Genomic DNA, 13580 nt, shown 5'->3' with positions numbered 1-13580 from the left:
CGACTTTTCACCGCGGTTTTATTTTCCATCAGCAAAACCAAATATGTCACTAACAAACATTAAACTTTAATGGTTAATAAAGACATTAGCCAGAGTGGAAAATCAGGTCAAATAAACGTATCTGCAAACATTATATTGGAAACATGCAGATATATGGCAAGCAGCACGGGCCAATTGCATGTATCAACCCAGTTTGTAATGGATGGCGCATTCAGAGGTGAGGCTTGACTCGTTGCTGCCGCACCTCTCGTTTCATCCCTGTATTTAAACAGGTAATAGGGAAATTCGGCGATTTTGACAATAAAAAATGTTCGAAATGAGTTGTACATAAAAATCAGTGGACAAATATTAATATAAATTTGATGTTATAATTATTATTTTTTTTTTACTTGTCATGATGACAGGTGAGGCTCTGCCTCCCCTGCCTCCCCTGACCGCACGTCCCTGGTTTTATGTCAGATTTATAAGTATTACCCCAAATTTCTACACAAATTTCTTCCACTTGGCTTCAATTCACATTACATTGAAAAACTGTCACCCCTCTCTCTGTAACTGCTGTAGCCTGTGGTTATTAACCCACTCTACATGACCCTGGTGTTTTTATTCCACTATTTTGTCTGTCAATCATTAATAACAAACAAATAAGGTGCCTTCTTTACCTGAGGATGCTCCTACTAGTGTTAGCAACAGGTTTCATTGACAGTTTATGGGCAGAACCTCCACTAGAAAAACTTACATAGTGCACTTTTAAAGCAGACTCATACGCAAAATAAATGTTCAAGAGCTTTTAGTCGCGTTATAATGGTTTCCCCTCATTATTAATATGCTGAAAGTTGTAATTTGAGCGATTTATGTACATTCAGATGCATTTTTGAGTAATCTACGTTGCTCTATAGTGGAGCTTATCCTCTTTAAACTTACTTAGATCTTACTTACTTACTCTTACTCTCTTACTCTAACTTGTGTTTATTTAAAAAAAAGATAAATTATAGTGGACTTCAACACTGTCCCGTAGCCATTTTGGCACAAATCAAACTAAAACCTGCTAAATCTGTTAACTGCAGCTGTAATCATGGTTTATAAATCACCCACCTTTGAACCATGGAAACTTGACCTCCAACAGAAAGTTTACTTCTAAGCATCCATTTAATTTCAGGTGGGGATCCTGCAGTACGGTGAGGTGGCTCTTCACGAGTGGTCACTGAAGGACTACCAGACTACACAGGAGGTGGTGGAGGCTGCCAAAAACATCAGCCGTCAGGAGGGACGAGAGACGCGGACCGCATATGCCATCCACATGGCCTGGTGAGCTGTCAATCAAAAACTACACCAATATTATGAGCTTCATGACTGTCTGACCACCAAGTTAATTTAGTAGCATTTGGACAACACTGGAACAACAGTAATATTTTATCCACATGTTTTTTCTATATTTTTCTCATAGTATCCTTTGTTAGTTTAGACCAAAACCCGAGGAAAAGACCATAAAGGGAATAAATTGTAATGTTTCTTGTGGGAATTGAGTTCTATTACCCGTAAATGACCTCATGATGTGAATCGAATGTGTACATTGCATTAAACTATAACCCCGACAATATCCCTTTTAAAATACTGGTCTTTTTGTTTTACGCGTTTAATACTAAATAAGACCTGAGTTTTTGGCTGGTAATGTGAGTCTATACAAATGTCTTTACAGAATTAAGTTAAGCGCTCTGCCTTAAAGTATCCAGTTCTTTTCAAAATAAAATTCCTGCTTTATTAAACAGTGTAGTCTGCCCTGGAACTCGCCTCAGTCCTGCGTGCGGTAAAGTTACAAATGCTTCAGGTAATGGGATAGTTCCTGTTTAGTGGTGAATTTAAAGGCGAGGGAGGGTGTTAAAGGGGCGGTTGAAACGCTCTGAGCGGAAAATTCTGTGTAAAAAAAAGGTTTAAGTGGTTTTAAAACACTGTGACAGGAAATCCACATTTTTGTCAAAGTGTCCACAGTAACTAATCTCTGCTTTTGGATTTCGCCACAGTCACAGCAAACATTCGCAAGTCTCGATTTTCACAAAACGATTTGACTGATTTGCTCATTTTCGAATTACAGAGGAGCTTTACTCTTTGGAGATTCTGTGGGGAGTGTCCTACCTGCTTTTCTCTACCGACATGCTCTAGGTTTGACTGAAATGTTCCACAGTACGACATTAAACCTGTGTATCTTGCATTTATTCAGTTACATGTGTTTTATTGCTCAAATCTTCCTTGAAAAACATGCATACTTGCCATAAGTTTGGGTACTTGTTAGGCTGCTTTTAACGTTTTTCTGCCTGCTTGACTCGTAACTTGGACTGGCCACGTCACCTGCTTGTTTCCATGGAGATTGACAGGTTTAATGCCATAATTTGGAACATCCCAGGCAAAGCAATAACACTGCATTGAGCTACGCAGCTTAGTTACACAGTGCAACATTGAAAAAATCAGATATTATAAACAGAAGTATTGATCGTGAAGCCTTTTCCGAGTATTTTTGTGGTAGTACCGTGACATAAGTACAGTGGTACAGTCGATAGCTGGCCTCGCAGAACCCACAGATGGGACGGGGCCGTACAAAAACAGATCGGTTTGGGTAGCGCTGCTGAGTTTGCACTGCTCCAGGTGTGGCATGGCCCGGTGCCGCTGGGTCAGCCAAGTCCTCCTGCCACAGCTGTGAAAATACCCACTCCTCTGTACAGTACATCCTCAAGTATCCCAACCCAAGTATACGCCACGCTCAAACGCCACATTTCTATTCCGAAAAGAGCTGACTACTTCAAACTGCATTCATGCGGTGACCCCCTGACCACTGTTATCGCTTTTCACAGCATGCGTGACCTTTGAACCCGACCCCAACTAACCCCGGCCTTATTATATCCTCTACACAGCAAAGGGCGCCACTAAATCACATTAGACATGCTGGTTTATGAGTACAACATTTTATAGCTCAAAGTTACGGATGGTATGTTTTATTGTCCCTGTAGTAAAGTTTGTCCTCTGCATTTGACCCATGCGCTGGGACGAACGGGTTCAGGATCAGTGGTGAGTGAGTACCTTGCTGGAGGATTAGACTTCTGTGCATGTTTTAGGTTGATGGGGGGAAACTGGAGCACCCAAAGGAAACCCACCCAGCTGCACAGACTCCACCCGGACCGGGAATCGAATCTTGGGTCTTCCTGCTGTGAGCCGAGAGTTGGATGAAACATAAAAATACAGAAAAAGTGACTCTGTAAAACATTGGTATAGACTGAATATTCTGTATAAATTTGTACTTTTGGACTTGAGGTTGCATTCATATTTGCCGTGGTTTGGTCCTGGTTTGGTCCTGGTTTGGTCCTGGTTTGGTCCTGGTTTGGTCCTGGTTTGGTCCTGGTTTGGTCCTGGTTTGGTCCTGGTTTGGTCCTGGTTTGGTCCTTGTTTGGTCCTGGCTTGGTCTTGTTTAGTCCTGGTTTAGTCCTGGTTTAGTCCTGGCTTGGTCTTGTTTAGTCCTGGTTTAGTCCTGGTTTAGTCCTGGTTTAGTCCTGGTTTAGTCCTGGTTTAGTCCTGGTTTAGTCCTGGTTTAGACTTGATTTGGTCGTGATCTAGTCCAAACTTAGTCCCAGTTTGACCCCTATTTTGACTCAATAGAGCTTTGTTGGACTAAAATAACTGAACTTTAGGATGCTTTCACACTTGTCTTGGCTTGATTGCAGTTTAGTCTTTACGCAGACCTGGTTTCATCCTGGTTTAGTCCTTGCTTGGTCCAAGTTTAGTCCCAGTTTAGTCCCGATCATGATGTGTATTTGTGGAAGTGGCAATGCATCTCTACAACCTCATAATCTAAACAGAAATTCAAGTTATTCTGTATAAAACGTAGATTTGTTGGACTTGAAAAAACTTGACCACGTCCTGGTTTGGTGTAAGTTTTGGTTTGGTGTAGGTTTGGTTTCGTCATGTTCTAGTCCTGATTTAGTCATGGTCTAGATGTTTAGTCTAAGCCATGACTACACTTAAGTCCTACTTTGGTCCCAGTTTAGTGGTGTGTGTGTGTGTAACTGTGAATGTATCGTAGCCTTATAACCTCAAAAAATAAAATAAATTTAAAAAAATATAATAATAATAATAAATAAATAAATAAATAAAATACAATTAATAATAATAATAATAATAATAATAATAATAATAATAATAATAATAATAATAATAATAATAATAATAATAATAATAATAATAATAATAATAATGAAAGAAAAAAGAAAATAAAATTTAAAAAATCAAATCAAATCAAATTAAATTAAATTAACATTCTTCTGCATAAAATGTAGATTCGTTGGACTTGAAAACAGTCCTGGTTGATTTGGTTTGGTCCTGTTCATGGTCTAGATGTTTAGTCCCAAGTTAAATCTTTCTTTGATCCCACTTTTGTGATGTGTATAACTGTAAATGTACTAAGTCCATAAAATAAAATTATTCTGTATAAAATGTCTGTTGAACTTGACCAAAGTTGATCTGCAAACTGACTTTTTTTTCCCAAAAAATTCCTTCCGCTATCAGAAATGAACAAATCAAAATAAATAAATAAATAAATAAATCTATCTTTGGATGACTTTATGTTCTCTTCCCACTTGCATTAACCGCTGTTTTGGCCTGCCGCGCCCGTCTGATGCCCTCCAGGGACACGCACTCACTACTGCAGCTCCTGACCGCACTGTGTCATTACCACATGGTGTGACTCCATAAAAAGGCCTTGTAACTCTAGCCAGGCCTCCCAATTAGCCGCACGTACTTTCTCTTGTCTTTCATCTGTCCTTTTCTTCTTTCACACACCATTTTATCTGCTTCCCTCTTTCCACAATTACTCCTTTATGACTGACTTGTACAATTGTTTTTCAAATGCTTCAGTTCTTTATTGTCTCTGTTGGACCATAAATTGTTGAAGGATCTTTTTGGACACTTGAACATAGCATATATTTCTCTGTTTACTTTGAAACTATCCAAAAATGATATTAATGCTAGCGATTTTCAAGCAGTTCAGCATTTTGTTTTGTTTTTAACTGCAATTTAAGTGGAGATCAAGCTTCTTTTAACTTATTTCCACACATTCGGTTCTTGTTTTGTGGTAACTAGTAGATGTCTCTTTGAAGTAGGTATTTAAATCTATTTCCTAGCTCTTGTAAACCAAGTATTTACAGCATAGACTCTATATATAAATGGAAATAGCTAATCTGCTAGCTTCTGGCTCCATCGACTCTGGCTCCAATTCACTTCCTATTGAAAAACTTTGGCTCCTCGCTTTGTAACTGCTGCTGTCAGACTCGTCATCTTGGTCTTAAAATGTTCGTATTAACCTGCTCTACATGATCCTGGTGTTTTTATTTTGCTATTGCGTCCATAGATCAAGATATGAACATTAATAACAGACAAATCAGCATGTTTTTTCCCTCAAGTCGCTCCCACTGCCTTGCTCCAGATTGGCTCTTTGTTTGCTATTGACACTCGTTCCAAATACGGCTCCAAATTCACCCCTATAACTGTGAGCCTCAACGAGCTTTATTTGACCAGAGTCAAACGCTGTGGGTGATGTCACTTTGCCTTAGTCCACTTCTCCTTTTTTTTTTTCGATAATATGTTTTATACTTAGATGCAGACGGCTAGTTACAAGGATAAAGTTATTTTTTATGACTTTTTTTATTGACATTTCTTCTTTATTTGTTTATCTTAATGTTTTTTATTGATGCATAAAAACTTTATCAGCATAAAATGAGAATCAAGAGTGAGCAGAGACATTTAGTAAACTGTCTGAAGCGGGAATCTACAGCCCATTAGGGTTGTCAAAAACAAAAATCGAAATAGAAACTAGATACTAATCGATACTAAATTTGAGCAGGTATTGATACTAAAAAAGTCACATTCACAGGACAGAAATTAACCTTTCCTGAAGCTTTAGAATGATGTTGAGCTGTATCAGAACAAGTATAAAACCACATAGACTAGTATACACATATACACCCCACGACTGAGGGATTACACAGATATAAGACCACATGCTAAAATAAAAGAAAGTAGTATGATTTAATGTTAAAAATCACATCCTATCGTCTAAATAAGGAGCGTTTTTATTGCCATGGTGGTATCTGAATCAGTACTGAGCATAGAGTCCATTCCTTAGTGTGGAAATCAAGTTTGAAATTGCAGTATCTTGACAACACTATAACCTATCCCGTATGTGTTGTGACCAAACGCCTTGGCCAATCCGCAGCACTTTTCTATATTCTTTTCTTTGTACGTTCACTCACTCCTTTCTGTCAATTTCTCCTCTTCTTGCCTCTCCTTCCTCGCACCCTATGTAATTTGCAGACTGCATAGGCCGAGGGGAAACGGTTGTTTTTAACTCTGAGTTTCTTGCGGCTCACCACAGTGTTATATTTAGGCAAAGGCTGGAGTTACGCCTGAAAATGACTGAGTTCACAAGCAATGACTGGCCCTGCTGTAACTGTGTGTGTGTGAGTGTGTGTGAGTGTGTGTGTGTGAGTGGGGTTTTGAGGCTTACCAACCCTATTGAATGCTCCGAGCAGGTCCACACAGAGAACAGGTTTTGGGCACAGGATCGGGTGGGATAGGGTGTGGCCCGCTCTGCTGTCCCGGGCATTTAAGCGCATGTTTCTGGAGGATGGGAATGCACAGATGCGGTGAATATACAGCATGACACACTGTGGAAGTAGTGTGACCGATCGGAGGCAACTGGCCGCTAATGTGTGACTAACGTGTTGTTGGATGGTTTAAAAACTTACAGCTCCTTTGGTGGGAAGTCCAGTGTGAGTTATGGTCTCTGATGTGGTGTCAAGTGTAAATAAAGTTATAATTGACATGTTTACTCAAACTGCAAGCCGCGTGGAGATTGGCGTGACTGTGGAAATAAACATGAGATTGTCTTATAATAGAAAAATCCATAATATAATTAGTCACACACTACAAGTCTCTGATTTAAAGGTACACTATGAGATAATAACATGCACAGGTTTTCAAAAGTTTGCACATGTGACAAAGAAATGGCTAAAATCAAGGCAAGTTTGCACCCATTATATGAAAGAAACAGTATTTGTATATCTGAAATTGATTGTGATTGATTGATTGATTGTGTGTATGAACTGAATGTTTTTTAGAAATGTTGTATTTGAGGGGTGAGATGTGTTGTACTAGATGTATGTACAATATGTTTACAGTTCTTTCATACATCTTGTACCTACTTATATACAAATGTATTCTTGGTCAGCTTCCTTAGTACTTGCAAAGGCACATAGTTCAGAGAGATTCTGGTGCCTACGGCCTTCGCTCACAGGATCTGTTTTTATTGTCTGTTCCCAGGGTTAGGTCTGAGTTTGGGAAAAAGGCTTTTCAGTTTTCTGCTCCTTGGGCCTGGAACCTGTTAGAAAATGACTTGAAATAAAAGAGCTGGTCTCCTTAGATTCTTTTAAACATATCTTAAATAATAGGGATGTAGAATCATTAGTGTGTAACTGTTTTAATTTAACCTGTTGAAGCATTTTGACCGATTTGTGTTTTTAAATTGTGTGTGTATGTTTATGTTTTTTGTACCTAAAACTGTGGCCTCTTGGCCAGGACGCTCTTGGAAAAGAGATTTTTAATCACAATGAGTCTTTTTCTTGGTTAAATAAAGGTTAAATAAATAAATAAATAAACATCTACTCCAAACTGTTACTTTTACTTAAACATCAGTCTGTCCAGAGATGACACGTGGAAATTAGTACTATTACCTATAACCCTGCACCGTACATCTTTCCTGTTTTGTTTTTTTTAAAGGTCAATGTAATGTTGTGGACTGTCCCTGTTCAAATAAAAGATGTTACATAAAAAAATGTTATTGTGCAGTCCTGAATGTTCCAAATTATGGTGTTAAACGCATCTATCCCTCATTGATTTAATTACATGTGTTTCTAATGCAAAGGAAATACCTTCAAAAACATGTATTCTTATGTGAGCAGGGTCGCCTCTTCGTAGAGCTGACCTGCTTGTCTCCATGTAGATAGGTTTAATGCCACACTATGAGAAATTCTTGGCAAAGCGATAACATCTCCACGGAGACAATCAAGTGGCAGATCGTTCACTTGAAATGTTACGAAATTCTACTTAAAAAAAAAAAAAAATTAGCGTGATTTCTCTTAAAAACCTAATAAGTGATTTATTTTACAGGTTTAGATCATGTAGCCTCATATTATATTTATAAAAGTATTAATTCAGTATGTTTGTGATTTCATTTTGACATCTGTACAGTGGAGGAAGGTCACAAAGTAAAAGTAGTAAAGCTGTCACCGTACTTAAGTTGAATTTTTAGGTATCTGTCGTTTACTTAAGTACATTTGACTGTGGATACTTTTTACTTTCACTTCACTACATTGGAGAGCAGTATCTGTACTTTCTACTCCACTACATTTTTTAACTGGACTGGAAAGTAAAAAGTACTTTTGATATGATTTAAGGGTTTTTTATCATGTTCGTGGCAACATCCTGAATAAACTTTTCGAGTTCAAGCTTCGTCTTTGAGAAAACTAAAATAAATACACAAAATTCATAAGAAAAATGAAAAAAAATTGAATCATTTTGTTACTACTGATCAAAATATGTGTAATTATTTAATCGATATCACTCCATTTAACACTTTTTAAACACAAATTAACAATACTTATGTGAAATACTTTTACTTTTTACGTTTTTAAACAGGTAGATTTTTTCATGTGATACTTTTACTTGAGTAACTTTTAACCTCTGTATCTGTACTTTTACTTAACAAAATGGAGTACTGTAACTGTTATCTGTAAATGCCATGATCCTCACTACAGTTTTATGTTCGTATTAAAATATCTTTGTCCTTGTCCTTGTAGTACAGAGGCGTTCAGCACAGAGCGAGGGGCCAGAGAAGGAGCCACTAAAGTCATGATCGTCGTGACCGATGGAGAGTCTCACGACGGCGAGGAGCTGCCCGAGGCTCTGGAGGAGTGCAACAGCCGAAACATCACCAGATACGCCATCGCTGTGAGTGTGGACATCACCTCTATATTTACTTCAAACAGCAAAATTAATACCTCTGTTAGCTTTATTCGTTTTGTTTAAATTTCTATTATGTATTATTTGGCTTGTTATTGGCTAGTTTTTCCCCAGATTTTTAAACTATATGTTTTGGGGGGTTTTTTTGTTTGTTTTTTACTTTTTTTGTATAGAAGGAGTATGAATTTTGCCTTATTTTAAATTTATTTTATGCTTAATTTTATAATCTGGGGGAAAACTAGTTAGAAATGCCTTAAAACAGAACAGACCTATACTGCAAAATGGACTTTTCAGAACTTTTAACCATGTTGTAGTTGTTTCCTTCTCACTTCCCCTCTTAAACTTGTATTTGTGCATATTTGAGCAATCTTTAACCGTTTATTTTCATTTAACTGATCAACCTGCACGGCTCTTTGTTGCGATCACGTTTACAGCGACGTCAGCTCCAATTGGGCACCGCAATTTTTTAATGCGGAAGTCAGTGGACATGTTTCTTTTATGAAGTAATTTTAGATTAATATTGTGATTTAAAATGTGCAAACTATAACATAATGATCCACAGGTGTCATAGATTATAGATGTATAGCAGACACAAGCACAATATGTCAAATGATCCATACCCAACATATAAATGAGCCTCAAATCAAGAGGAACTGTGCTGAACGTTCTTTATTTTTCTGCCTGGTAAAAAAAAATAAGGGTAATAATAAAGGAACTGACGTCGCAGTAGCTAAAATAGATCTTTCATATTCGCTGTAGTATTTGGCACAGGTTTTATTTCTCATACATTTAAACCTCCCCATGTTGACCACACAGAACTACTACCACACCCCTTAAACAACCCCCCATAATTGCAAAAATGTCCCACTGAATCTAAAATAGGTCGTCAAGAACAAAAACATGAGCCCAAACCCTCTGTTTTACTGTGGGAGTCTTGGGATGAAAAGAAGCAAGTGGACTGGAAGTAAACATATGAAACTAGGGCTTGACATTGCAATAATGAAACTAGATAGAAAGTTGGGAGATTTTCATTTGTAACAACATCAGTTATGGTTAGATTAAGGTGCACTCTAAAGCTGCTCCTCCTGATTTTTACCCATGAGCTAAATCTGTCCCAGTACTTATACCCAGGTATATGGTACAAGCAGGTCTGGACGTCAAAATAATCATGGTAGGGCTGAGCAAAAATCGATTAACTCAATGAATGAAATTTTGAAGTTCAAATAAATTAGTTTGGAAGAAAATTGCTCTTTATTTTCCCCACTTTCTTGCACTGGAAATTGCATAAATATGGTGGGGGAGAGGTGGGGGTATGATACAGATACAGAGGTAAAAAGTTACTCAAGGAAAAGTAAACGTGAAAAATCTACTTAAGTGAAAGTATTTAAGTACCCATTTAGAAAATATTGAGAAATTTTAGAGTAAAAAGCAAAAAAAAAACAACATTTTTTTGTGTAATCATTCAGTCATCCAGGTATGATCTAGATATATGTCAAACTCGAAGCCCGCGGGCCAAATGTGGCCCTCCACATCATTTTAAGTGGCTCTCGACAGGATAAATTAAAAGGTATGATGGTTTTAAAATCTCAATTTATCCAGAGATACACAGTTACACAGCCAGGCAAATGTATATGCAATATTTGTAACTTGAATAAGTAAAAAATACAGAAACAGTTAATTAATAAGTAAAAAAAAAACTTGTTAGATTTATTTTACATCTGGCCCTTTGAGAGCAGACATTTTGCTGATGTGGCCCTCAGTAAAAATGTGTTTGACATCCCTGATCTAGAGCATACATGTCAAACTCAGGCCCGGGGACCAAATCTGGCCCACGATTTAATTATATTTGGCCCGTGAGTTCATCAATTGTGCATTAAATCTGGACATCTGTATCAATTTTTCAATAAATACTGAGCATGTGAATATATCTCAGTTTTTTAAATTTTGGCACATTGTGCATTTCTTTTACTCTAGTTTCTAGTGTAAAAGAAAAATTCTAATCTGTTAAATGGACAAAAAGTTCTTGAGTTCTGTTCAGTTTGCTGGTGGACATTGCCTTATATTTGTCTAGATGGAGGAACTAACTACACTGAAACCTGTTGTTTGCAGTTTCTTTTTGTACTTTAGGTCTAATGAGCTACTCTAAATGTGAAGTTTTCCAGTGTCATATTCAGTGTAATCATTCAGGCCCTTAATAGGTGCTCTCACGCCTATTAGCATACGGGCTATCGCTATTATTGTCTTTGTTTTAGTTGACAGATTTGCGTTTTTCTCAGATTTTGATAAAGTAGTATTAAATGTAATGATATTGATTAAAAAGATACATATTTCAGTCAACATTAGCAATACCCCTCAATTTAATTTAATTCATACCTGCTCTCAAATGTAGTGAAGCAAAAGTAAAAAGTACAAATACCTAAGAATTCTACTTTCGTACAGTACTTTACCACTTTGTATTTGTCAAGTGCCATCACAGTTGATTTATGCTCATGTTTGAAGAGAGTGAGGCGAGTATAAATCCTAATTGTCCAACATCTGAAACCGTGACCAGCCGCTCAAAGCTGTCACACATTTTAAGAAAAACCAAATGTAAAAAAAAAAAAACTAACTCAAAACAGATTTATCTCCAGCGTCTCTCCAGTCGTGTTTTCAGTTCAGCTTCTGCTCTGCTGCTTTTAGACGATGCAGCCAAATACAACAATAACACAGGGAATTATTCTGCAGGAAAAGGCACAGTGATGACAAGTTACTACTGTTCTGTGGAGCAAATGGATCAGGAGAGAGGGAAAGAGAGAGAAAGGGAGAGAGGGGAAGAGGGGGAACGAGAGGGAGATGAAAAGAGAGAAGATGAAAGAGGGAGAGGATGAGGGAAAGAGGGGAGAGGGGGTAGAGGGAGAGAAGAAGGGAGGACTAGAACTAACAGGAGGAAAAGATAAACTGATCTCAGATGAACTTGTGCAAAAGAGAGCGAGAGAGAGAAAGAGAGAGAGAGAGAGAAAGAGAGTGAGAGAGATAAAGAGAGTGAGAGAGAGAGAGATAAAGAGAGAGCGACAGATAAAGAGAGTGAGAGAGATAAAGAGTGAGAGAGAGAGAGAATGAGGGAAGGTTTGGAGGGAGAGAAGAAAGGAGAGAAGAGCGCAAGATACAGTAGGAGGGAAAGGGGAGGAAGGGATAGAGGGAGGAATAGAGGTGAGAGAGGGAGAGAAGAGAGCGAGAGAAATTGAGAGAGTCTGCACACTGATCGTAGACGAGTGCACTGAAACTGTGTGTGTGTGTGTGTGTGTGAGAGAGAGAGAGAGAGAGAGAGAGAGAGAGAAAGGGGGGCATTGAGGACAGAGAGAAAGAGAGAGAGAAAGAGAAAGAGAGAAGAAGAGGGGAAAGGAGAAGAAGAGAGAGGGAGATGAAAAGAGAGAAGATGAAAGAGGGCAAGAATGAGGGAAAGAAGGGAGGGTTGGTAGAGAAGGGAGAGAAAGAGGGAGACCCAAAAATAACAGGAGGAAAAGATACACTGATCTCAGATGAAGTTAAACTGTGTGTGTGTGTGTGTGTGTGTGAGAGAGAGAGAGAGAGAGAGAGAAGGAGAGAGAGAAAGAGGGAGAGAGAGAGAAGTAGAGAGAGAGAGACACTGGAGAAATAGAAATAGAACAAGAGAGGGGTTGGAGTTAGAAAAGAAGGGAGAGAAGAGCGCAAGATACAGTAGGAGGGAAAAAGAGTAGGCGAGAAAGAAGGGATAGAGAGAGGAATAGAGGTGAGAGAGGGAGAGAAGAAAGCAAGCGAAATTGAGAGGGGGGTGTCCGAGCAGCTAAAAACATCTGCACACTGACCACAGATGAATCCACTGAATCCAGAGAGGGAGAGAAAGAGGGAGAGAGAGGGGGAAGGAGGGAGGGACATTGGGGAAATAGATAGAGAGAAATAGAATTAGAGAGGGAGGGAGAGAGAGAGGGGTTGGGGGGAGAGAAGAGAGCAAGAGACCGTAGGAGGGAAAGAGAGTAGGGGAGAAAGAAAGAGGGGAGGAATGGATAGAGAGAGGAATAGAGGCAAGAGAGGGAGAGAAGTTGAGAGAGGGGTGTCCGAGCAGATAAAAACATCCGCACACTGATCATAAACGAATGCACTGAAACCTTCTGTGTGAGAGAGAGGGAAAGAGAGAAACGGAGAGAGGGACATTGAGGACAGAGAGAGAGAGAAAGGGAGAGAGAGATGGAGAGGAGAAAGGAGAAGGAGAGAAATAGACAGAAAGGGAGATGAAAAGAGAGAGGATGAAAGAGAGAGAATGAGGGAGGTGGGGGTGGAGGGAGAGAGGACGAGAAGAAGGCAGACGAAGAAAGAACAGGAGGAAAAGATAGAAAGGAAAAAAGAGAGAAGAGAGGTAGGGAGAGAGAGATAGATGAGGTAGAGGAAAAGAAAGAAAGGAGGGATATAGAGAGAGACAGGAATAAAGGTGAGAGAACTAGAGAAAGTGAGAGGTGTCCGAGCAGCAAAAACATCTGCACACTGATCTCAGACAAATGCACTGAAGA

General features: G+C 38.7%; 1 protein-coding gene across 1 annotated transcript in view; it reads left to right on the top strand.

Moving 5' to 3' along the window:
• The window catches only part of itga10 (integrin, alpha 10), a 55453-nt gene that overhangs the window by 19976 nt on the left and 21897 nt on the right, over positions 1–13580 (top strand). The window contains exons 7-8 of the mRNA XM_033981658.2: positions 1157–1305; positions 8895–9045. Coding sequence (XP_033837549.1) covers positions 1157–1305; positions 8895–9045 — 300 coding nt within the window. The remainder of the gene's footprint in view (positions 1–1156; positions 1306–8894; positions 9046–13580) is intronic.

This window comes from Periophthalmus magnuspinnatus, chromosome 16 (genome assembly GCF_009829125.3).
Source record: "Periophthalmus magnuspinnatus isolate fPerMag1 chromosome 16, fPerMag1.2.pri, whole genome shotgun sequence".
Classification (NCBI taxonomy): Eukaryota; Metazoa; Chordata; class Actinopteri; order Gobiiformes; family Gobiidae; genus Periophthalmus; species Periophthalmus magnuspinnatus.
Note: the sequence above shows the minus strand (reverse complement) of the source record. Positions and strands in the feature narration are given on the sequence as shown.